The sequence below is a fragment of the Staurois parvus genome, unplaced genomic scaffold, assembly GCF_062004578.1.
Source record: "Staurois parvus isolate SC_StPar_1 unplaced genomic scaffold, SC_StPar_1.0 ptg000204l, whole genome shotgun sequence".
NCBI classification, from domain to species: domain Eukaryota; kingdom Metazoa; phylum Chordata; class Amphibia; order Anura; family Ranidae; genus Staurois; species Staurois parvus.
In genome coordinates, this window is record NW_028318000.1 from 5,073,372 (window position 1) to 5,099,728 (window position 26,357).

Below are 26,357 nucleotides of genomic sequence, written 5' to 3' on the forward strand. Positions count from 1 at the left end.
TCATGACTAAACTTATTAAAAAATAGATCAAGTTCTAATGTAACTGTCTAACCAACAGGGTGGAATAAAGGTTTATAGTTTCCTTAAAAACAAAGGGTAAAATTTGCAAGCAAAAAAAGTCTGAGGCTTTGCGTAAAACAGATAGCATATCATATTAGAAAATGTTTAAGAAAATTACTCCTTCAGTCATGATGAGTAAGTCATAAAATGAATAGTCAGGCTATAGATTATGCAATTTTCTTTCCTGCAACAATGGGTTGCAGGAAAGAAAATTGTTCAATTCCCCCATCAACACAGTCAGTGTTGATGAGTGATTCCCTCCTGTGGAGCTATTGTGGGGGGGGGGGGGCTTGGAAAGCCAAACCTACTGGAAGAACACAGTGATTACTAATAGTAGCTATAGCTGCTGGCAATAATCACATGCTAAAAATCCAACATGCTGGATGTACCCAAGTCAATCAATGGATTGACTTGGGTATATTCAACCTGCCCATAGATGGATCGAATCTCGGCCGGTCTCTGCTGACCTTGCCAAGATTTATTTCATCTATGGCCGGCCTGACTGGTATGAACCCATGTGAACTGACTACTAAGTTCTTCTATCTATTCTAGTATCCACTGCATTAGAAGCAAAAGCACATTCAAATCATGTTTCCTCAAACTTTTTATTCATGTAATAAATTCTACCAGTTAATCAACCAAACTGTTGTCACTGTGATTCTTCATCAAATCTTGGCCTAAAACACCCTGCACACCACCTCGTATTTTGAGGTCACCATCACTGGCCACTCACACTAGCGATACTGATTTCAGTAAATTGTTTAGTGTTTCATTTATTTCTAGGTAATAACTTTCACACATGCTTCTTCCTGTTTAGGTCTATGAGACTACATTCCTAAAATAAATGTGTTGTTTGTTTTAACAACACTTTTCACTGTGGCCTGAAATAAACCTCATATTGGGTTTACCTGCACCAAATATTTACTTCCACGTTAACATAAAATATTGTCAGGGGGTTTAAGCTATTGGAAACTTTGATAAGTATTTAATTATTGGTAAACCTATTTTTAAATTACAAAAACAATTACCAGGAACTATACATCTTCATATATGACTTTCAATAATGCACTGATAAATTAGTTTAATTGCCCTTCTAAGCCAATAATTATCCCACTCAGGATCAGACAGGGCATGTTTGCCAGGATAAAGACCAAACAACTAATCCCTTTAAAGTAGATGACATCTTAATGATAATTTCAGCCATAAAGATCAATTAAGATTTTTAAGAATGTTTTCCTTACCAGATATACAGTAAGTATTTTATTACTCTGAATATTTAGTGTATTCTATACATGTGATAATTTCTCATAATACATTACATATATATAGTCTTCAGTAGCTAAGCTTTTCTAGATCTGAAATTATATTTGTAAGATCAACGCATGATCGTTTTATTTAGCAATCATGGCATATACATGCAGTCACTGAAAAAACAAAGATGTTTATATGCAGTGCAGGTGTCTTTGGAGGCTGTTTTGTGGGAATAATAGTGACCAGCCATACCAGATAATTGACCCTTGAGAGTGATTGGCCTAGGGGTTTCTGTAGATCTGGGAAGACAACAAACATGCAATTGCTGCTCCAAACAAATGTTTTAGATGGAATAGGCAACTAACAATTTACATTCATTTGTAGCTTTATTTTGTAGGCCTCCTTCACACATAACATTGTGATGCGTTGTTGCATGCACGCTAGAATGGATCAAATTAAGGCCTGTTTCACACTGGCGTCAGCTTGTATAAGAGCAATGTGAACAGCAAGCTTTGACAAAGCATTTGTAGAGCTTTCAGCAAGCTTTTTGAAGCTGTAAAGTACCATTCAGCTCCAGTTTGTAAATGCTGAACAGAGACCATAATGGGAGTGTTGATTGCCACTTTAAACAAGCTGCTAGCAGGCTTTGGAACTTCTTGAAGCTAACTGAAAGCCTGTTGAAGCTTACTAGCAGCTTGTTTAAAGTGGTAAGCAACATTCCCATTTGGATCTGTGCTCAACATTTAAAAACTGGAGCTGAATGGTACTTTAAAAGCTTCAACAAAGCTTACTGAAAGTGTTGCAAATTCATTGTCAAAGCTTGCTGTTCACAATCCTCCTACACAAGCTGAAGCCTGTGTGAAACAGCCTGAGGCATCCCATTCATTTTGAGTAAGCTGTCAACACACCACAACACCCCAAAGCTGGACATGTAGCTTTTCCTAAAGGCATCACACCAACATGCACAGAAGGTTCCCATCTGTGCATTGTTGTGCACTGCAAACATGTTCATTGAAGTGCATTTTCAAGGTAATAGGGTGCCATCCACAATAAATATCATCACAATGTACGGATGTGAAGCTATCTAAACAACCAAAAAAGCATCTAATTTCTGAAATGTATAAATGTTATCACAGCACATGTGTAACAATAAAAGTGCAGAGTAAAAAATCAAAGAATAATCACTGGGCACTATATTGAAAGGCCAGGTGGCATAAGTCGCCATTCGCACTGTACTCTACAGTCAATGCTGAGATAATCCCTATGCCCTTCACAGCCTACAGTCCTGTACAGATGAACTCACTGACACACCGTGTAGAAAATATTTATTGTGTCTAATGGTTCAGTACACATGATTAACCAGTGGAGTGTCTTCTCAGCTTTGCTTTGCACTGTGTTGAAACGAACATGTATTGCAGCTTTATTGGCATCAATATGCCCATATTGCCTGGAGAACATCCGCTGCCAGACCCAACACTGTTTTAATTCTTTGCCTCCAACTGCTGTGTGTGCAAAGCCTTTAAGGAGTTCATCTGATGTGCAGGGAACAATACATGTCCATCTCAAGTAACTGAAGATATTCCAAATATTTCAGTATCCCTAAAGCCCCATACACACAGGCCAAATATGGGCTACTATCGGCTGGTTCAACAGAAACCGGCTGATATTCAGCCTGTGTGTACACCTGCCTGGCCATGCTGAAAAAGCAACATCAGATCAGCGTTGGCAGCCAATGGCTGCCAGAGCTGATCAGTGTCTTTTTGACGGGGGGGGGGGGGCAGTCTCCCTGTCAGAACACAATAGGTCAGTGGGGAGATCTCTGTACTAACATTGGATAGTTAGTACAGCAAGCTTGTCCCGAGCTCTTCAGTTTTTTTTTTTCTTCATTACGCTGGCATTATAAAACCATAGTCCTTGTGCCCAGGTAACTTAGCAACATCTACAAACAGATGTAAAGCTTTATCTAAAATATTTGAAAATGTTGAAAGCAATCACACAATTTATTACCGTGGGTTACTTCATATCATACCGTAAATATGATTTGGTGTGTATATTTGCAGATATTCTTCTTATCATTGCACTGTTAGACCAGATTTAATATTGTGAAAATTCATACCATTTATGGCATCATTAGTGTGTGATGGCATATGTGTTTTGCATTGATGCACATTTTTTACATAATTCAACATGTATTTTGCATTTCACAGCATGTGTTTTGCATATCCTTACCCAAGAATAGAAAAATTCTGCCTGGGTGCTATACAGTAAACTATCTTGAAAAAACAATAAGAAATACTTTTCATTATCATTAAGGTAGAACTAAAGGCAAAACTCTTTTTAATCTTTAGTAAAGTAGGGTTTTAACTCTATTTTTTCTGCCATCTGTGTCCCTTTGGGGAGAATTCTGTTCACTTCCCATCCACAGCCATAACAGGAAATGAGAGGAAATTGCTCCAAAGTAAGGGAATTCCTGTTTGTTACCAGGACCAACAGAACTAGTGTCCCCATTTGAATATATCCCCTCTATTACTTTTCTGGGGACAACCCAAAATCTACGATTTTTTTTAATTTTCACTATCTTTGATAATGTGGGCTCAGACTGCAATAAAAATCTGATGAGTGTTCTAAAAAAAGGTGGTGCCTTCGGGTATACTTTAATATCTATGGCTCCCAAACTGCACATTGACGCTTTAAAATGCAGGCAGGATGTGTTTTATGTGGTCTATTGTCATGTTTGCATTTTTCAAGTCATTCATAAAATGATATGGAGTCTTCTACATTTGTGTTCACTGAAGATTCCCCATTTATTAAAATAAATGGGACCTTACTTGCTTCAGTCCTGCAGGCAGAAAGCACATTTGTAAAGCACAATGCTTCTTTATTAATGGATCCCTTAGATGAAAATTGAGACTCATGGGCCATTGTACTCTGTACTTCCCACAGCTCAACACATTTATATCTCCTTTAGCTATATTGGTTTACTTTGATTGCTACCTAATAAAATAAATAAAAAAGCATTCTAGACATACTAGTTGGTGGTCAAAGTTGAAAACAGCTGATCTCATGCAAAAATGGAAAATTTATTTTAACTAATTTGCCTGGAAAGCTTAGCTGTGTCAGGAAATATGACTCAGTGTAATCACATTTGTGGCTATGTGTTTGGGTGGGGGATGAAAATGATGAGAACATGTGAATGAACACGCATTAGCACAGCACACCTCCGACTGCACTCCTAAAGATTATTCCATTATTCATCTAATCATATAATGCTGCTAGAAAATACTCACCACTTTATTGCTAACTTAGTCCATGTAACTAGAAGTATTTTTAAAAATTCAAGATTTACAATATGAATAGTTAAAAGTAATATTTTACAATAATAATATTCTAAAGATTTCTTCAAGATTTCTTACATTTTGTATAAAAACTGTCCGCATATTTTGTCAAAAAGCCATATTGCACAACATTGCACCAATGGTGCCTGGACAGCTTCAGGTATATTACCAAGGGATTATAAAAGAGAATTGGGTCATTTCACACGTCCTTTTTTTTTTCAGGCATACCTGATCAGAATCTCCATGTAGCACTATGGACAGCCACCTACCTCCAAGTCTATCCAGGTCAGCATACTTCTCTGTTTGTGCTGACTTAGGCTGGCTATAGACTATTTGAATCTCAGCCAGTTCAGCAGAAACCATCTGCAATTCAAATCATGTATGGGTAGGCTGAATGTACCCAAGTTGATCGAACAATCAGCTTGGGAACAACCAGCCTGCTGGATTTTATATGTGATAGCTGTGTTCTCCGAGAGGTGAAGGCTTCCCTTGCTCCCCTGCTGGGAGAACACAATGGATCCATGGGAGGGATTCCCTTGTCAATAGTCTCAACACCCATGATTGCAGGAAAGAAATTTGCTTTGTCTATGGCTAGGTTTAAGCATGACAGATTAGAGGTAGTCTGATGTAAACAAACATTAGAGTCCATTTACATCCAGCCGTCCACAAACCTATCATGGGTCCACCAGACACAAACTGAATGGGCACAGGTGTCAAAAAAACTGACATCCATCTCATTCAGCATTGATTTGGCAGGGGATTTGCTCACATATCCCCTGCTGATTGCGCAGAGTCTGCTCCATATGAAAGAGCCCAAAGTATAACCAGACAGATTATGGTGACATGGGATAAAGAACACCAACAAACGTTCGACTAAACCATTTTCATTAACATTGGGGCCTACTTACAAAAGAAGGTATCTTTATGTCTTATTTCCTTTGCAAATCCCAAAGATAGGGGGATTATGCCTCATTTCATTTTTGTTTTATGCCCCTTTCACTTTCTCACTGCTTCCTAAAGGAGTAAAATGCCAATTTATTACAGTCTTCCAGTTCTTAAGCAAGTTATAAATGACTCAATTTTCTTTCCTTTCACCATGTGTGGAAGAAAAGAAAATCACTTGATTCCCCCTTCAACACAGTCAGTGTTAATGGGGGAATCCCTCCTGCAGTGCTATTGTGTTCTGTCAATGGGAAGTCTCTCCTCCAGACAGAACACAATGATTTCTGCTAGCGGTTATAACCACCGGCAAAGATCACATGTAAAAAATCCAACAACCAGCCTGCCCATAGATGGATAGAATCTTGGCCATTCCCTGCTGACCTAGAAGTGGTGGCTGCACTAATTTTCTTTTTTCCAGGATTTTTTTCTCTATTTTCCCCTGGTGATCCTACCACTAATATATTTCCTTTCCTAGGGTGACAATGCTCACTCTATATAATATATCTATGGAGGAGAATGATTGTCACCATAGGGAAAAAAGTATGTTTGGGCTACAGAATGGCTCCCTCTCTCCTAAATTCAACAACATATGGGGAGATATTCTACAGTCCCGAACAGAGCTGGGAACAATGATAACATTGCAGCACAAGAGAGCACAGCATTATATCGGCTTACTAGATTTCTGGCAAGATAACAGGTATTTTTGCACTTATTGAACAGATGTAACAAAAGTATTTCAAATTTACATTTAACAAACCAAAAGGGAGAAAATAAGTAGAGTGTATTATTAGGTTTATATACACTTTATGCCCTACTCCTTGGAGGCCATGGTTTCCATACACTGCACTGTTGATGGCCAAAAAGCCTGAAACATCTGTGTGCAGTTTACAATAAATGGCTCTATAATTTTAGCCATTTGTACATACATACAAGCAAGCTTAAGATCAAACAAGTACATCCATCCATACCCACACATACTATAGTACATTCATCCATCCCAAACATACCAGCATAAACTCAGACAGGTAGATCCAAGCATACATCTATATAAGTACTTCCATTCCACCATCCATCTACACATCTATACACACAATTCCCTAAGGTATCCTAGATAATAATATGGTTATCTCATCAAACCAGAGGATGCCAGAATATATAATTAAGGAAACAGTTTTACCTTAATTTAGTAAGCCCTCAGGTCAGGGAGAGGAACCACGCCTGCAATACAATTTAAAGGGTGGTCCTGCTTCTTACAATGTTTGATGAATAGAGTCCTAAACTTACATTCACATTAGGGCAGCTTGGCTACTTATAGCACACAACTGAATTTAAAACAGGTAATTTACGCTTCTAATTATTAATAAGAAAAACAGAAAGAAAATCAAACATTATATTCATAGTATTTTTTTTTTTTACTTTTGCTAAGGCTACTCAGAAAATAATATCGTTTTAGAATTCGTAAGACTTAATACTAAGCCTCTCAAATCTGCAGACTTATTTTTCGTCTTTAGTGAGAAATGGAATTTCTTTATCCTTCAGTTCTGCACTGACAGCAGATCATGAAGTCTTATAAAGTCATTAAGCATTTCTGAACCCTTTAAGAAAGTCTTAGTCACAGTATTTCTTTAATAATGATTTTTTTTTTCAATTTTTGCATAATATCTATCTGACAATGCAGTAAAGTACACAAATAAATTACAGTTCCATAAAAAAGTCACTTTATTCATCAAATGTGCACAGCATTTGCAATTACAGCAGTTTGTTTTTTTCAGTAACAATAAAAAGTTTTGAATGTTGCTTCATAAATACTTGATAAGTCAATTTACAAAAAAAGGAAAAGGCTAAACATGTGTCCTTTAAAACATTATAAAAAAAATAGAAAAAGAAAAAAAAAAAGACACCTTTAAAAGCATTCAAGGGAACCGAAGTTACAAGATGGTAATTTATGTGCTATTCTGACTTGGAATAAGTAAATAATTGTCCTGCAATACAGCTATCAGCCAAAGCCAATGGTTGCTCATCCTATTGGCTTGTGATTTTTTTCTCTGCCTACCAAAAAAAAAAAAGGTGAAATGAATCACAATGGAGCTCTTTGATGCTGTAGGGATTATTAATATAAATCTTTTACATAAAATAATGGTCTAATTCCCTTCTCTACCTTTTGTTATGACCCAAAAGGAAACATTACCAGGTAACAAAGCTTAATGAATCACCTCCTTTGAGAGCTACCAGTTATAGCCTATTGCAATACACAAGAAATAACATTGTTAAAAACAATAATTACCACTTCTTTGTACTGCAGATATTTTTGCTTTTAAATTTCAGCTTCATTTTAGGCTAGAATTACCTTTAAAAGACATAATTAAGTAAAAGTGTAAGGTGTACATTGCAGCGACTCTTCCCACACCCAATCAGGAGAAAAAATGGAAATTAAAAAATAGGTGTTACTCCTGACTGCTTCACTGGGCTGGCTATAAAATGATACCTTTCATAAAATCGTTTTCAACAATTAGGGTTTTGACTATAAAATTTTGGTATACCAGAGAATGGCCATTTGGTACATGATCATAATCTCACATATGCAGCTAGTTGTGTGTCTTCACTCAACAAAGTCTAAAGGGACACAATGGGGGAGATTTACTAAAACTGGAGCACACAGAATCTGGTGCAGCTGTGCATGGTAGCCAATCAGCTTCTAACTATAGCTTGTTCAATTAAGCTTTGACAATAAAACCTGGAAACTGACTGGTTTCTAAGCAGAGCTGCATCAGATTTGGGATGCTCCAGTTTTAGTAAATCTCCTCCTATGAATATAATTTATGTTTCTCTTGTGGAAAATAGTCATGCAAGAAACGTATTAATGTGTTTACTGGTTTTAATGTACACTGTAGGATCAGCTGTATGAGTGTCAGATAAATTAATATTCATATTTTGGTATCCTCAGACTATTACAGAACTTGGCCTGCTAATATACATGGCTACGGGTGCACACATGAAAGAATTCAGGAACCAGTCAGTACATTAAAGGACCATTGAAAAAGCATGGCATATATTATTCAATTTACTATATTAATGCTAAAGTCAACTTGCCTTCTTTTCAAGTCTTCCAAACATTAGTATACATAAAAAGCAGACATCTAGCAGTGCCTGCCCAAACAGTGTACATAGTTTAAATAGCACCCTAGAAACTAATTTATGTAAACCCAGTCATAGGTGGAACTGGCCGAGATTCAAACCATCTGTGGGCAGGCTGGTTGTACTCAAGTTGATTGTTGTAAAACTAGGGTACAACCAGTCTGTTGTATTATTTATGTGATTATTGCCAGCGGGTATAGCAGCTAGCAATAATCACGATGTTCTCCTGATAGGGATGACTCCCCACGTCCCAACTTCTGCTAAGAGAACACAATAGCTCCACAAGAGGGAATCCCCATTAACACTGACAGCATTTTGCAGGGAAGAAAATCGCATCAACTAGGACCAGCTTAAGTCTTAACTAGCTCCAGTTGACAAGAGTCTTATTACTTGACGCCTCCCATAATTCACTGTTGGCCACTAAATATCAAGGGTAATCTTAATGACCAATAGCAAGGCTTGGGGAGGCGGAGTTTGACTATAGGAGCTGAGGCTGAAATTTGCATACTAATGAGTTATGTGTTTTGTGGTTTCTTGGGTGCTCCACTGTTCATACAGGAACCTCTAGATGCCCTCTTTCAATTTATGATGATAGGCTAGAAGGTTTGCAGTGAAGAACACATGTTCACATTAAATACCAGCTCTAACCATTAAAGTGCATTGGTTATTTGGTTCCTTGGATGTGTTCAGCCATGTATTAGGCAATGGTGATTATACTATATCATTAAGTCATAGCAAAAAAAAAAAATAGCTTCAGACAGCCAGTAAAGTTGAGAGGAAATCTTTGATTTTTTTTTAATACTCATTAACCTGATTGACTGTTTGAAGCAAACGCGGGTCATCTGCTGGACTTAATTAGACACAGTAAGTATTCATTTCTTTCTAGTGAATTCACCGATGGGCCTTTCATAAATATTATTTCAGATCACATAATGGATGTAAATCAATTTAAATGACAAATTCTGTATAATCACACATCCTGCTGTCACAATCCACTAAAAGACCCGATTTGAATATGTTCTTGCATACACACAAACAACTCCATTATGGCTCAAGATCTGTTTAAACCCTGCAATATGCCTCTTACTTTCAAGCTAAACTTTATCTATCATTCTAAACTAAGTATGTAAACAGTCTACCCATATTAAAAATGCTCAACCCGTAATTTTGTTTGTCTTCTTGTGAATCAGAACTCACAAAAAGGAAAAAATTTAATTCATCATACCCAAAGCTATGCAACTATGATTATACTTTTAGGTAGGGAAGTGAAATACTATGCAATTCCAAAATGATTGCCGCTTCCTCAAATATAGCAAAGAACTGGGAAGTATGTCATTTTTGGTATTTTACTATGATTTTAGAGGATATCAAATTATTTTTCTAACCCGCTGCTCTATTTTACATCAACTCACTGCCAGTATAAAAATAACAAAATATACTTTCAAAAATAGTTTAATGAATATAATCCAAAGTCTTAACTAATATATTATTAAAGGGGGGTTCCTCCTAAAAGTTCTTCTATACAGAGTTTACTGGAGGGGGAGATAGGGAAGGAAGCTGTACAGAATGATACAACCAGGGATCTTTGCCTCCCCCTCAGCACTTAGGTACATCCAAAGCCTTTTTTTTCAGTTTTCTAGTCTAATGACAAAAGTTACCAAAAAGACCTGCTCTTGGTAACTGCTTACAGAAGGGGTTTATAAAAGCCCCAAGATGGCAAGTTCACTGGGTAGAAAACTTTTAGGTAAAACCCCTTTAAGCAGAGAATGTAAGGCAGTGACACAATTTTTGTGGACCCTAAACAAAAATGCTAGCAATAACATATGTTGCATATATTTTTTTTGCTAAATATGATAATCAAGTGCATTTTGGACTTCAGTGAACAGACCACTAAAACTAACTTTTACAGATCTTAATCAGTAAACAGTGCATGGAGGAAATTAAAAAGTGCCATAAACATTAGAACCAATCAGAATTCAACTTGACTAAAGAGATTTTGATTAGCTTTAATAGAGGTTCCACTTGCATTTAGCACTTTGCTTGTAGCCCTGTTTTACTGAAAAGGTCTAATTATCTCTAATACCAACTACTGGGGTTCTAATTATATAATGAGGCACATAGTTGTCAAACACCCTTAAATCTAAAAGTCACATGGTGAAAGCCTGTACTTGCAAAGCAGGACTAACTATAACACTCTACTGCATCAAGTGGACAGAAAAAAAAACCTAAAATACAACTTTTTATATAAAAGAACATGAAAATGCATCCATTTATGTAATAATTAGAGACTTTTATAAAAAAAGAAAAACTAATATGGAGTCTCCAAAGAGCCTATCTAACCAGAAGAGGCTCTTAGGGGAAAAAAACAGGGTGCTGAAGAACTACAGTGTCAAGTATCTCAAAAGAATTTCAATCTCAGGACAAATCTATTATATACTGTCTAAGTGTGTGTGTAAATGTTATAAGTAGCTCTTTATATTTTAAGGAACAGCCCAGGAAAATTAAAAGGAATTTTCTATACTGCTTATACATTCAAATAAAAGCAGACCTTTGATAGAATTCACTTATATACCTAGTCTTTGTGTTCATTAAAAGGAGAGAGACAAAAAATGGTAGGTTAAGAATTATGGCTCCCATACATATTTCTAACAAGTTTTAAAATAGTATTGTGACTTTATCATGGATAGATAAAATAATCTGTTGATACAGGATACCAACCACTATTTCAGTGCAGTTATAAAAACTCAAGCACATACACCTTCATTCGGAAAGGTGTACCAATACCACTTGGTAAACAACGTTACAGGTAGGTTGGTAAAACACAGGCAGCCATACTGGATAAGTGTTTAAGCTGACCAAATCCACTGCTACCATTTATGCTTTAAAAATGACTCTATGTGGTATATTTGATATAGAAAATCTAAGTATACATTATGTATCTATTGATAGTGCATTCACGTTTAAAATTTAGCCAGGCAAGTTGTCTATATGTTAAAAATGCTTCTGTGTTTGTTGTGTAGACATGCATTTTTTATTATTTCATCAACACCATTAATTTCAAGCTTTAACTTAAAGCTCTGAAAGTTTTTTTTTTCTTTTTTTTATATCTATAATAAATATTATCTTTATATAATAAATATATTTTATTGGTTTATTTTATAAGAAAATAAAAATGTCCTTCTTAAGGTCGTCATAGTCTCCTTGTTTATCCAACGGTTGCAAGAAAATTACATAACATTTAAACAAATCATTGTAACATTGTACATTTCAGAAATCACAAGAGATCATAGGCATTCAAGAAAAAAAAAACTGATTGAACGTTCAATAGAACCATTTATACATACAGCGTACCTTTTTGAATGCAAACTTTAACCAAACGCTGGATTCCATTGGTATTCCACAGTCTTGCTTTGTGAAATTCATTTTTTTTGTTTTTGTTTTTTTGTAATAAGGCAAGTAAAAACATAATACTTTAAAAGCAGTTAATAGTTCTTTAAAATGTATATATAAATGGTTTTCAGTCTCCAGTGTTTCCGATGCACGTCAGTTGAAGCTTCTTTCATAATTTAGGCAGCAGAGTCAATCTACACACGCCTATTAGAGTGACTCTGAATGCAAAACAGTCCAACAATCACATTCTCTAGCTCTTTAAGAAAGATATTTTTCAAGATCGCAGCTGAGGTTCACAGGAGGAGTGTGCAGTGACCTGTGGATAAATAGAGGTCTTTCAGTTTCAGGTTTAATTATCCCCAATGAATGAGGACTTGCAAAATGATATGAAAATTATAAACACCTGAAAAAAAATAGAGCTTTGCTGTTGAAGATAGTATTGGAATTTCCAGCATCATTAAAGGTAAAATTTATTGCTCACAGCAAATGAAAAGATGGCTATCCATGTATTTCCCTGTCATTAGGTTACACAGGGCACAGAGCTGCAGATAAATTATAATTACCGGCAGCAGATAGAGCAATTTAAAAACCAGTTTAGGATAACAAAATACAGCATTGCAACTGCCAACACTAGCAGAAATTCAACATGAAAAAGAAAATGCAACATGTTTATTAATTACCCTGGTCAAAAATAATAGGCCTTATTATAGTAAGGCTGAAAAGAAAAGGTGTTGACCACAGCAATCACAAAAATTCCATGTGCTTTTTATTTATTGTGCAGATTAGAAAACCAAACCAAACATCTGATTGGCTGCTATGGGCCACACCTCAACTTTTCTTTTTCTTGTTCTATACATTTAAAGGCCATATATAAAGTACCCTATTTTTAACAAAAATTTAAAAATAATTATAAACACATGACCTTCCACAAAGGAAATTCCAAATGCTTTCTTTCTGATATAGAATTATACAATACAACAATTAGTAAAAAAAAAATACAAAGAAGCAGTATACAGAAAGCAACAAAGGAATTGTTACTCCAATAACTTGTTCCCCACCTACCTTCTTTATTCCTTAATGCTGAACTTCAGGCAAACAGCTAACTAAAGTGAAATACTGTTTTGCTGGCCAAAAAATTAGTTTTTCTGTCCCTCTCCAGTACTGACATATACACAGCCCTGATAGATAGCACAGACAGTCTGGTGACCTGAACTTTCACTACTGCAGTTAAAGTGGTTGTAAATCTCTGAAATGAAAAATGAACAAAGTATATCCTTCTCCAGTGTGTGCTTGCCTCACTGCTATTTGCATGACTCACATCTGACATATTATCCCGACACCAGACAATCCCAGGAGACAGCCCTGTCCACCAAAGCACACAGCAGGTGATTGACAGCTGTGCATGTTTTCCTATGAGACTGTGTAAATGGGTGTCCATTCCTTACACTCAGGTCTCAGATTAAATTCAGCTACTGCTCAATGCTGTGCATCAGACCCCCACCTGCTTTCTGGAGCTCAGAAATGCTGTGTAAATTCTGGACTTTGAAGGAATATAGGAGAAATAGGTCTCTATATAAATAGATACAGCTTATGTAGGAGATTTTGTTTAATCTCTGTGTATCACCTGAGGCTTTTCACCTCAGTGAGTATATGTAAGGATTTACAACCACTAAACTATATAGCTGGGTTTACTCCCTACTCCCAGCCTGTGATTAAACAATGAAGGAGCAGCAACAGACTGGTGAGGCCACCCTTTTGCTCTCTCATTCTGTCATCACATTCATGTAGCAAAGGTGTTTGGCCCCAACTTCAGCCTCTTCCTCTCCCTGTCTGTGTGCTATACAAGAGGCCGAAATCAATTTTGGGTGTCTTCAGTAGCAACATTTAAAAATATTTTTAAAAATACATAATTGTGTTTATTGATATTTTTTATATCTGTCTGGAGTTCAGCTTTAAGTTAAAAGAAACACTAACAGTTTAGGTGCTCTATAGGATTCTTAATGCGGCCATAAAGAGATAATTTAATATTTTCCTTCTCACATGATGGAAAACCATTGAGGACATCTATTGTGAAAGAAACAGTAATAAAAGATGAATTCCTCTGAGATGAATCCAGAATATAAGGCTGTTGGATACAGACCTTAAAGTGGAATTGAACTTGCAAAAAGAAAACATTGATTGTACTGTAGTCTGAGGTTTTTTATGTGGAAGATAGAAGATGTGGGAGATGTTTGTTTATTATACTGCATTTACCTATTTAGTAGCAATTTTAGTTAATATACACTCCGTGCAGCTCATGTGCCATGCACACTGTCTGCATCTGTTAGATGAGTTTCTGAAGTTGAATTATCACTGGCTGTCCAATGGTCCAAGAAAGACGATGTTGGGTCCAGAAGCAAAATTGGAGAAGATGGCAGCAGTAGGGAACAGAAAAAATAGCTGTCATTATGGGAGGAGGGCAAATTCAGAGGTAAGTTTGCCCTAAAAAAACCAACGCAAAACCCAAAATGCATGTAGCTCTGCAAGCTGACTTTTAAACATCCTCAAGCCAAAGATATATACAGTATGTATACTCAAGGATTTCTTTTTATACTTACATTTGATGTCATTGCGCTTCCTTGTTTCCCAAACACTGGTGACATAGCCATGTAGCCACAGCCTCACAGTTGCTCCCTGCGAAGGCTACATCATCAATGTCTTCCAAGGAAATTTTGACTGTAAACTGAGAAATATTGCAAGATCTTGGAAGAAAAATATTTTTTCCACCCAGAGATCTGCCCAAGTTCTGATGTTGATGTCATTGGTGGGCTAGCATAAAATATGTAGAAGAAGAGGCTGTTCACCCATGATGTCTGGTTTCAAGAAGGCAGTGCGGTTTTAAGCAAGGGGTGGAAAGGAGCATTAGAAAAGGAGAATAGTGCAACAGATGAGAAAGGTAATATAAGTTATATGTATTTATTTTAGCATTTTGGGAATGGTGGTGCTTTCATACAAAAAGAAAGAAGGGAATGGAAGGGAAGGTCCGCTTCAATGTGCAAGTTTCCCATTATGTTAGGTGCACCCTTGTCTTCTGGCTTGCTCAGTTCTGCTTTAACACTAAACCCTAGAGTGTATACCTTAGGGCATGAGTGCTTCTACCCTAAACCAAAACTGTTAACAATAAATCAGAAAAGTTGGGAAGTATGGGGAGTTTGGTAAAAATAAAGCAAGGGTTCTAACTGAATGCTGGTTTACATTAAAGTGTAATTATATGCAAACAAAAAAATTATTTGACGCAATCTGTCAGTAGCAATAACTCAAAAGTTTTTGTTGTTTCGATTCTCCCATTTAACATACTTGTATGACCTGCTGACCCTTAAAGTATATTTCTTTATTTATCCACTTTCAATAACCAAACTGTCAAGTAAAAGTTTTAATTTCAGGAGTGTTTAAGACAAACCATATAACACTCACAGGGGTACTTAAAACAATCAGTATTTATTCATGAGATTTAAATTTTTTTTCAAAAACTGAAAAAAAATCTGTAGCTTTATCTGCTAAAAATGTGTTAGCAGGGCTTTGTCTTTAATTTGTTTGTTACTTGATTAAAGTCCATTTAAGATCACCCTGTTAATAGAGTGACAATGCTTCCATACTAATTCAGTGCAAAATTACCAGTGTTGTCACCCTGGTTCAGTAAGCAGTTGACAGATTTACTTGTAGGATAAACAATTAAACTGCTACAGAGATATTTAGAAAAAACAGATTACATCATATATGTAATTTTTTATTTTCCCCATAGATCCACTTTAATAAATGAATTTATTTATATCTTTTGATTGAAAAAAAGTAAAAGTGCAAATCTTCTATTTTAAACCTAACAGTATCCAGGGGCATATTTACCACAAAGCAAACAAGGCATTTGCCTAGGGCACATTTTTCAGGGGGGCCCCGAAGAAGGGATGGAAGAAGGGACACACACAGCATGGGGACCAGGTGGGATCTGAGAGAGGCTGCAGGCTGCTTGATGGTGTATGCAGAACCTAACTCTTTCTGACTTTTTCTCGGTGATGTCCGGAGCTATGAATATGAGGGTCTTCTCTCTTGTGGGGTGGGGGGTTGCTGGGGTGGGTTGCCAGTGTATGGGGAGGGGTGATAGTGGAAGGCTCTCTCAGGTGGGGGCTGGGGTGTTGTTGGTCGGTGACGATTTTTGTGTTGCCTAGGGCAGCACGAAACCTAAATACACCACTGACAGTATCAGATCAGTAACGGTGATCAGCAATGAAGCATCTAGGCCTAAATAATGCAAGTTTATCCTTTTCATATTTATGATTACTACATAGACAAAGCACGTATCATAAGCCAACCACAAAAGCATATAAATAATGAACTGTCCATCTATGAAACAGTTTAACACAGGTTATCAATAATTAATTAGTGTGCAAACTTTTATCTTTTAATGTTTTGAAAAAGGCTTTATTGTGCTCCCGTGTTTTTTTTTTTGTTTTTTTTTTTAATTGAAAAGGATTTGTTTATTTTCACACTGTGGTGTAGAGATGCTTTACTTTATTACAGCTGTCTGCTGCCTCCACACCTTAATAAATAATGTAATGCTGAGCTTAACACAAGGCTGATAAAACTTGTGATTTTCAAACCCGCATATAGAAAATGTATATGATGGATTTATCTCTCACCTGGTTATACTATTGATATTTATGGCTAAAAAAGATTTTAACAATGTATTATTTATGAAAGGTCATGTCCACCCAAAATCGAGATTTCAGTTATGTGTGTAATCCTGTATCTTTCAGGATACTGGGTGAAAATATTTCAACCACAATTTCTAGTTTGCTGAACAGTTGGGTTTATTAAAAATATATCAGAGGTCAGCAGGTGCGCTAACCAAGTGGTGCTATACCAACAAAGGGGTACCAGTTGGGGAAAAAACTGACAGTTGCCAGTAAGGAACCAAAACTAAAGTGGATCTAAACCCAAGTTATAACAGGGTGTTCTTATTGTAAAGATGCCAGTGTACAATCCAAACGCAGACGTTCCTGCACTAAAAATGGCCGTGTGTATAATTGGGCGCTGTAGCGACCGTCGGCTGGAACCGAACAGAATCAGCAAGGGAGAATGATCCTCGGTGTACTCTTGCTTATTGTAAAGATGGTGACGTTTTCAGTGTTTTTATATATTTTGTATTCATGTATTGTGAATGTGAGTGTGATGTATTGTTTTTATGATTTTTTCTTTGTATAATGTGAGGAGTAGTTTTGACATTTTGTTGTGAATTTATTTTTACAGTGAAAATAAGACCTCATGCACTGGAGCTCTTGTGAATGCTTTTCTCCTGACAGGAGAAAAGCAACTTCAAAAACACGCCTAAGCTGCATTCTTGCAAATGTGTTTAGGCATGTTTAGGCACGTCAAGCACTTGGGCATTTATTAATTTCATTGGCCACAATATTAGTTTATTCTGGCCATGTAAAATTAAAAAAGCTCATGTGCCAAACACGCTTAGCATTTAAGCGTGTTTAGTCAAGTTTACAGGTGTTTAGGCACATCAAATGTTTGTTAAACAGGCATTTTTTGAGCTCAAGTGTGCATGGGACCTTAAATGTCTTATTTTATGTCATATGTGTACCCAAGATACCAATAAGTCCCTTCAGATACTTTGCAAGGCTGGGCTCCCACCATGTACCATTTGTTAGCTCCTTTCGATTATTCCAGGTCAAGCAGGGGGTGGGGTCTTTTTGAGACAACTGCACACATTGGCTGGCTTATCAGCCAATCAACTGCTGTCTGTTCAGCTAATCACCACATTCAAGGTCAAATATGGAAAGATTGTGGAGTCGGTGGGTGGCTTGTTCCTGCCCCCATATAAGCATTTCAAGGGTTCTACAGGCTGTTTTTGTATACAGACCAGGGTGTAACTGGATAGGAAAGGGTGGTGGAGTGTGGTGATGATCAGGGGCGATGAAATGGGAATATTATTTACCTATAATAATAAAGGTTTAGGCTATTTCTTGTGGGCTTTGTACAGAAGCCAGAATATGGTATGACATTATGTACATTATTTAGCAGCGAGATAGCTCAGGAATATTTTATGGACTCTATTTCTCAAGAATAAGCAATTATAAGCTGCATCTTCTATGTTATGGTTAACCAAAGTGCTGCCTGTGGTTTTTGTGGAATTAAGTAGATGTGGCCTTCAATGCACTAAATGCAGCCTCATGCAGATTTTTATAGCTAAAGTTGGCTTAATGCTTCATTTGAAATTTGCATGTCTAGCCTTGTAGTGTAGTAATTGGAAACACAAAAGGCCAAATGTCAAAGTACACAATGAATTAAAATATGAAAAGGGGACACTGAAGCATATCAAAATAAACTATAGAAGCACTGTGCTGTAGGTTGAAACAGTATACAATTCTCTAGTATTTTACAAATGAGAGAACCATCTGATATGCCAGAGGTGTCTGGGTGTGTGCAGTTGGGTAAACAGAGGAGCACAAAAGGCAAAAGAACAGAGACCTTTACTTACATGTAAACTACAAAGATTCTATTTATCATGCATGCTTTGTTCATTATTGTGTTTTTAGCACTTCTGTAGGTTTGAAAAGAATTAGTTACAATGAAGCTAATACATGAATTTAAATATTCAGTCTTAAGAAAATTTGTGAGTACCTGCACATACCCTTAAATGGCCACTTCAATGTTAGGGAAATCACAATATCTAGGCTGATGTAACATATTCTTTAAAATGCTTTCTAGTATCAAAGGCTGCCCTGTGCCCTCCTGTATTCCCACTGGCCCATCATTTTGATCAGTGGCCTTACTGACCAATTGGAAGAAGTGGAGGTGCAAAAAGCAGGCCAGTTTTGGGTAGAGAAGGGAAGGGTTGCAATGTCTATCTTGTTTTTATACTGTTATGCACAATTAAAATCTGGAAGATCTTTGGCAATACCAGCATGAGGTCAGGCATTTTACAGCAAAACCTGAAGTTTTGCACGTATGCACATGTATGCACAGTTATAGAAATTTAGGACTGAATATTCTAATTCTTGCATAAACCCCACCATGACTCTCTTTAAAACAGGCAATGACTCATGCTTACATAGTTTCACAGTTAGTCTGGCTGAAAAAAGACAAATGTCCATCCAGTTCAACCATTTAAAAAAAAAAGTTATAATCCTATACCTACAGTTGAAGGCAAAAGAAACCCAGCAAAGCATGATCCAATTTGCTCTTGCAGGGGAAAAAAATCCTTCCTGATCCCCCAAGAGGCAATCGGATATTCCCTGGATCAATTTTACCTATAAATGTTAGTATCTAGTTATATTCTGTGTATCTAAGAAACAATCCAGGCCTTTTTTAAAGTAGTCCACTGACCTGGCCAGAACCAACTCTTGAGGGAGTATATTCCACAGTCTCAAAACGAGATTAAATTTCTTTTGCTTAGAGCTCGTTTTTTATATTTAATTACCTGCAACATAAGACTAGGGGCTGCAGTTGTCAAAATTGAAATTTAGCCATAGGAACAACCAATTCAGACTGTCACTGACTGCTTTCCATACTGTATGCTTATCTAAAGATATAGCCAGTGCTCTCCATCTCATCTCTGAAACAAAGAGCCTTTTTAAACAGACATGGTTTGTCACTGACCTGTGAGACAGTGACTCTGAACATATTTGGGTTTACATAAGCACACAGTGAAAAGTGCACATAAGTAGATCCGTCCAGCCAGCCATTTTTGACACCTCTCAGCACCACCATTTCCCATCACTGGTTTCTAGGATGCTGGCAGTCACACAGCATCATTGGTTGGTAGAATGTTGGCAGCCGCACAGCATCTTTGGTTGCTAGGTTGCTGGAGGCCAGGCCACACAGTTTCATTGTTTTTTATCATGAAGCAAGCAATGGCATCCTAGCAACCAATGATGTTATGCAATAGTGCTGTGCACCATACACAGGAGAGAGTGTAAGCTACGGACACTCAGGCCTCAGTGCCGCCCTCCATTGTTCTTCCATAAGTGTTGCCTGAGGTGGCCACCTGCTCTTTGGATTCCAGAACATGGGACTGCTCTAACAATCTGGAGTTCTGTCAAGTATGACATCACCTTAAGGCACTAGTTCCATAAACAGTAACATTTTTAAATGTTTCCATTAGTGATGTCACACTTAAATTAGCTCAATGATTGGTTTAGGTGGCATAAATGGTCTGATTTACTAAGGATTTGTAAAATTGCAAATTTATAAATTGTGTGAATAACTTAAATTATTCAATCACACGCAGAAAAAAATAAACAGGAATCTGCTTTTCACATGATTAGATCAATGAAGTGAATACTTACACAATTTATTGTGTGAAGGCCTTCAACTCATTTAGTAAATTAGCTTCAATGGCTCAATGTAAGCCAAGGGTCATGGGTGCACTTCACAAATGTGGCAAATATATTTTCTGTCATTTACTTACATGTCAGTTTTTCTATAACCTGCAGCTGTGATGGCTGAATCTTCACTGCCAATGCTTGACCGCATTTAAAAATAATTAAAAGAAATTATGTCGAAAAATAATGACTGAGGCGCCTATTTCTAGCCTTTCAGTAATAATATTACATGTGCACAATTAAATTTCAGGCTACGAAAATATATAGTTATATATAAAATGAGTTCAGCTCATTTCTATTAATTTTCATTTAATGAATATAAAAAAGACCGGTTAATAAGAATATGATGTGGCCTTGAGGAATTTCACAATGAAGAAATGTACTAGATGAGACCACAAGTTAGCTGGGCCTATACACTGTGCCAAAATAGAGCAGCTTTTGTTTAACGTTTGATCTTCACACTGAATTGTAAGTGATCTTATCCTCTGAGGGAAAAAAAGGGAATATGAGCAGCCATGGCTATAGTAGAGCCCGAACAGCTTTAGCTGAGAATTTTCTTTCATCCGTTTATGACTTGCTCGAATAGCAGGGGAGGGAATCAAAAAGACTTCCATAGAGAGAGGACATATAATGAAAAAGTAAATCATCCCTCGGAAAATTAGTGAGGCATGCATGAGAAATAGTTAAGAGCTACTCCAATCTTTTGTTCCATTCGATAATATTGGGACAAGGGAGTCTAGTTGGTAGAATTACACACACTGTTATACGGGGATGTCACTGACACCTCTATCCTGATTCTTCTCGTACTGACGTGTTTGTAGCAAATTGCAGAGCAAATCCACTTGCATGGTTACAAGCAATTAGAGTGAAAACCTGAGGTTGTATTTTTTTAAAGAAGCGAATCCATCAATAAAACACTTTCGCCTTTCTCATTTCGTGTTCTTTTTCTCTGTTATACAGCCTTTTCTTTCTCTCTTCCCTTCTCCTTCCTTTTCCCCCCCAATTCTTTATTGTCAAGCTTTCTTCTTCTCAGTATCCTTTCCTCCTTTCTACTTTCTTTTTTATTTTCCCTTTCTCTGTAGTTATACTGCCTTCCTTTCTCTTAATCTTCCTGCTCCTTCCTATATTCTCTCTTTATTTTTCCTTTTTCTGTTGTCTTCGTTCCTTCCTTTTTTTCCTTCTCCCTCTTTTCAATTTTCATTTTTTTCTCTTCTGAACTCCTTGCTTTTATTGTTACTTTCTATGTTATAATACTACCTCCTTCTTCTTTTTATTTTCCCTTTCTCTGTTGTACTTCCTTCTTTCCTTCATTTCTCTTCCTACTGTTTTATTTTACTTTTCTCTGTTAGTAAATTTGAAACAAAGCTGACTCAAAGCCTAAAGCTGGCCATATATGGGTCAGTTTATTGTTCAGCCAGTGGACTGCAAAAAAAACACTGGATTCCCCCATCCACATATTCAGTATGGACAAGGGAATCCTCTCTGCTGTGTCATTTTACTGACAGCAGGGAAACTTCCCTGCAGTCAGAATATACAGATTAGCACTGCAGTCTATAGTCTGCAGCGCTGATCAAGGGAAATTATACCAACAAGATTCAATCACACTGGCCATACATGGATCGAAGTTCGACAAGTCCTAGACATCTAAAGTAGAACAACTTGGCATCCTAGCCAGAGTCCTTGTGGTGTATAACAGAAGGAAAAACACCAACATAAGACCTACTTAAGGGACTACATGACTTCAATACAGGATTTAACACATATAAACAGTATATAACCATAAACTGCTTATAACCAAAATACATAAGTATTTTTATTTAGCAAAACATATGCGGTAACATACAGATTGAAAGACCATAGCTTAACTTTAAGTTGATCCATGGTCTTTTAATCTGTGTCAAATATGTTTTACTGAACTACCTAACTGGAGTTCGCATATTCTCCCTGTGCCTGCCTGCGTGCCTCCAGCTACTCCGGTTTCCTCCTACACTCCAAAGACATGCTGGTAGGTTAATTGGCTCCTGTCTAAATTGGCCCTCATATGTGTATGTATGAATGTGTGTTAGGGATTTTAGATTGTAAGCTCCTGGAGGGAAGGGACTGATGTGAATGTGCAATATAAATGTAAATCACTGTGAAAATTGATGGTGCTATATAAGTACCTGAAATAAATAAAAATGTATTTTGGTTACAAGTAGTTCAAGGTTATGTATGTCGGCTGAATACGTGTCACAGGAGTCCAGAACAAAGTACACTTCTATGACCTACATGAGAAATAGGGCAAAAGAGCCTTGACCCTACTTCTCCTTCAAGTAGGTCTTATTTTGAAATTTTTCCTTTTTTCTGGTACCCTCTGTTTCTTCCTCCCTCCCCCCTTTTCTGTTGGCAGACTTGCTTCCTCTTACACTTCCTCCTTTCTAAATCCTCTCCTTTTTTCCATTTCTCTGTTATCATCTTTCTTTTCTTCTTCTCAATCTCCCTTTCATCTTTCCTCTTCATCTCTTTTCTCTGCTGTCATACTTCTTCCACTGTCTTTCTCCCTTCCTCCTTCTTTTTCTCTGTTCCTTTTCTGTTTTACTACCTCCTTCATTTCTCCTCTCTGTTGTAGTATTTTAATATTTTATTTCACTCTCTCTTCTTTCTTTCACTTTTTATTTGTCCCTTCTTTGTTTTCATACTTGCGTCCTCCCCTTACCTTTTTTTGCATACTTACTTCCTCCCCTTGCTCTTTTATTCTCTATTATTCTACTTTCTCTTAGACTTCTCTTCTCCCATCGAATTTAAAATTCACTCATTATATCACTAATAGCTATTAATAATAGTTCTCTCAAAACCTGATTCCAATAAAAATGTGTGAAAAGATGAAAAGCAATAAGAAAAAAATAGACGAGGGAGAGAGAGCCAGAAGTGTTTGCTGTGATGATTTGAGAATCACCTTACCAGTAAAAAGTTGACAAGAGCACCAAATTGCTCATCAAGTGGTATAAATTGCCGCTATTATCCCTACATGAGTACTGGCACTGTAGGGGAATCTGAAGTCAATCGACTTGCAGGATAGAATAACAGGGAGGATGTATTGCTGAAAGACCAAGTCTGTATGTACAGACACTGACACAGAACGTGTGTTAGTCTCAAGTAATATATTAATTGCATTTATTTAGTTAGTTTTAATTTTATCTGCACATATCCTCTGTGCCTGTATATGTATAATTCTGTTATCATCTATAACATGTTTCCATTAAAGCTGAACCTCAGACAAAAGGAAAAAAATGCCATTTAATGATAAAATGGCCCATCAGAAGGCTAGTGGTGTGTTCTGGACCAAACTATGTTTCTGATACATTATGATGTGCTTGGAGGTACACCATGTGGTGCTTCTGCTAGATGTGGTTATTTATTTGAAGCTCTGTGGTGTAGAAACACACTCACAAAAATGAATACCCGGTGCATAAAAAAAAGTGAAGCACGCAAAAAAGTGCACAGGGTTTACACATGATTCTCCTCCGAAGAGAAAGGATCCTTGCTCTGATCTCCCAGGGTGCAAGGCTCCTGATAGGGACTGGGTTACTTATGATCCACCCGGCCAACATCAAGAAGACCCCTTTCTTCGGGAGGCCTGTCAAAGCAAGGCCAACCCAAGTACAAGGAGGAGCTCCCGGTGTCTGGATGGCAAGACTTGTGGTATATATTTCTCCTGGACACCATACTGGGATAGGGCGTGTGATTAAGGGTGTGCTACAATGACTCCTGACTACAACACAAAATATGTCACCAGCACACCGACAAGCTTCTTTTAAAGTGCCAAGCTCTTTATGCATGTAGGATCACATAGACAAACACACAGGGACCCTTCTTCAGGCATGTGATCATCTCTTTGAAACAAGCTTGTTGGTGTGCTGGCAACATATCATCAATGGATGGAAAGACTAGCACATCATTTTACAGATTTTGTTAGGAGAGACTATTTAGCTTTATGATAAGGCTGAAATAAAATAGTTTTTTAGAATATGACTAAAACCTGGGCTCGAAATCAGATTTTTGATTTTTCACAGATTTACATACAGATTTACCTAAGAAAGCACAAATCTGCAAACTATTAATGTTTGATATCTAAGGCGTATATGAGATTAAAAAGTGTTATTGTACAGACACTGTAGAAACGCGTTTGGGCATACATGTGCACATGTGGTCACTGCACAATAGGATCTACCATCCAACATAACTATGTTATAAAGCAAAAAAAGTTGCACCTTTACACAGAATAATTTTTGGTTTAGTTCTAAAGGAGTCCTTATCAGCTAAATTATTTGGTGAAATATAGTATAATGGATGTATTTGCTGTCTTAAGCCCCTTTCACATCGGTCGATTGGTTCCGCCTGTCAGTTTTTTAGGAGGACCTGATTGGACTTTCTACTGTCCGCTATGGAGCAGCGGATGTCAATGGACACATATCGACATCCGATCCTGTCCGCTAAAAACAGATGGATGGGGATCTGTTCTCCATCCATCTGGAGGATCGAATGGCAGACAGATGGAAATGGACTGTCTGTCCATTTCCATCTGACCTCCCCATAGAGAACAGCAGGCTATGTCCATGTCTACTCTGCATAAGACCTGTCATCCACCTGCTCAGCGGGGATCAGCAGACAGATTCCCTGCTGAGCAGGCGGATCTGCTGCCGGAGTACGACCTGTGTCAGAGGGCCTTAATGTAGTGTTGAGGTGTGAAATGCCAAATATTAAGGAGAAGTTTGGAGTACAAAAACAATACACCTTCATATTCACCTCCACGCTACAGCATTGATGGGATGCTGCAGCTGTGTCATGTCAGCTTTAAAACCAAGAACTGAGCAATCACAAGATTAGTTCTTGGTCTGCTCAGAGCAGAGAGCAGGAACTGTAAGTTTGGGCAGGACGGGGGTGGGAGTAGCCATCTTCGGCTCTCAGCCACATGCTGAGAGCTGGAGCCAGCTGTCAATTAGGCAATTGGCTGGATCCCGTGAATATAGTTGGGATCCTTCCAGAGCCTGGAGCACTTTTGTGATGTCAGCTTATATCAGCTCACTCTGGGCCATGGGAGTGGGCAAAAGTAAGTGAACTCCTGTGACCCACAAGAAAGGTATGACCAAATACGTTTTGGCCATTCTTGTCTTTTAATGCACCGCTATGGACTAGAAAGGTCTGAAGGACACCAAAAAGGTTTTTACACTTATACCTCTATATTTTGGCACATTTCTTTAAAAAAAAACAACTAATAGCTGCATCACTGATGTTGCTTCCAGCAAAATGCACCATACATAAGGATGGATTGTACTGCATGTAAAATGTAGGCACAATTAGCTTAAACATACACCACTAAAACTGTAACCTGAACCTAGCCATAGACTGAGAAAATATACATTTTGGAAGGGACTATAATAGGTGTGATTGGGTTTCAGTTTTTCTTTAGGCTGGAGAACACTTTAAAGATTCTGAAATATCAGCTTTCAGGATACTTAAAACCAGACATATTCTACTTCCAGTATAAAATAACTATGTCCCAAAGCTTCCTTAATAAATAAACAGCTTGTACTAGTGACTACCTGACCTTATGTTCCGGTCAGTTGGGGACAGACTAGAGAAACTCCAGATAAAACAATAACAAGCTAGTGTATCCCTCCACCATGACAGCTACCCTATAACAGTTTTCTTTGTTTCTGCTTTACAAATAGGACTATTATTTTCCTTGATACTAATGCTTTAGTATTTATGAAAATCTATAACATGCACTAGTTTTTAAACTGTGATCTAATAACAGCACACTGTAGCCATGTTTCAGTTATCAGAGTGAAAGTCTCAATGGCCTAATTAAAAACTAGGGCTCTTACAAGGGGTGTGA

At 37.3% G+C, this 26,357-nt stretch overlaps 1 protein-coding gene across 6 annotated transcripts in view; it reads right to left on the minus strand.

Annotated features, from left to right (window-relative positions):
• PCDH7 (protocadherin 7) overlaps window positions 1-26,357 on the minus strand; it is a 971,513-nt gene that overhangs the window by 912,691 nt on the left and 32,465 nt on the right. For 2 of the 6 annotated variants that reach the window (XM_089678385.1, XM_089678386.1), the window contains one exon: window positions 7,290-12,429. The exons of the other annotated variants lie outside the window; for them this stretch is intronic. In XM_089678385.1, the coding sequence (XP_089534511.1) occupies window positions 12,388-12,429 (42 nt within the window). In that variant the 3' untranslated portion in view covers window positions 7,290-12,387. Of the gene's footprint in view, window positions 1-7,289; window positions 12,430-26,357 lie in introns of those variants that run through there. 6 annotated transcript variants of the gene reach the window in all.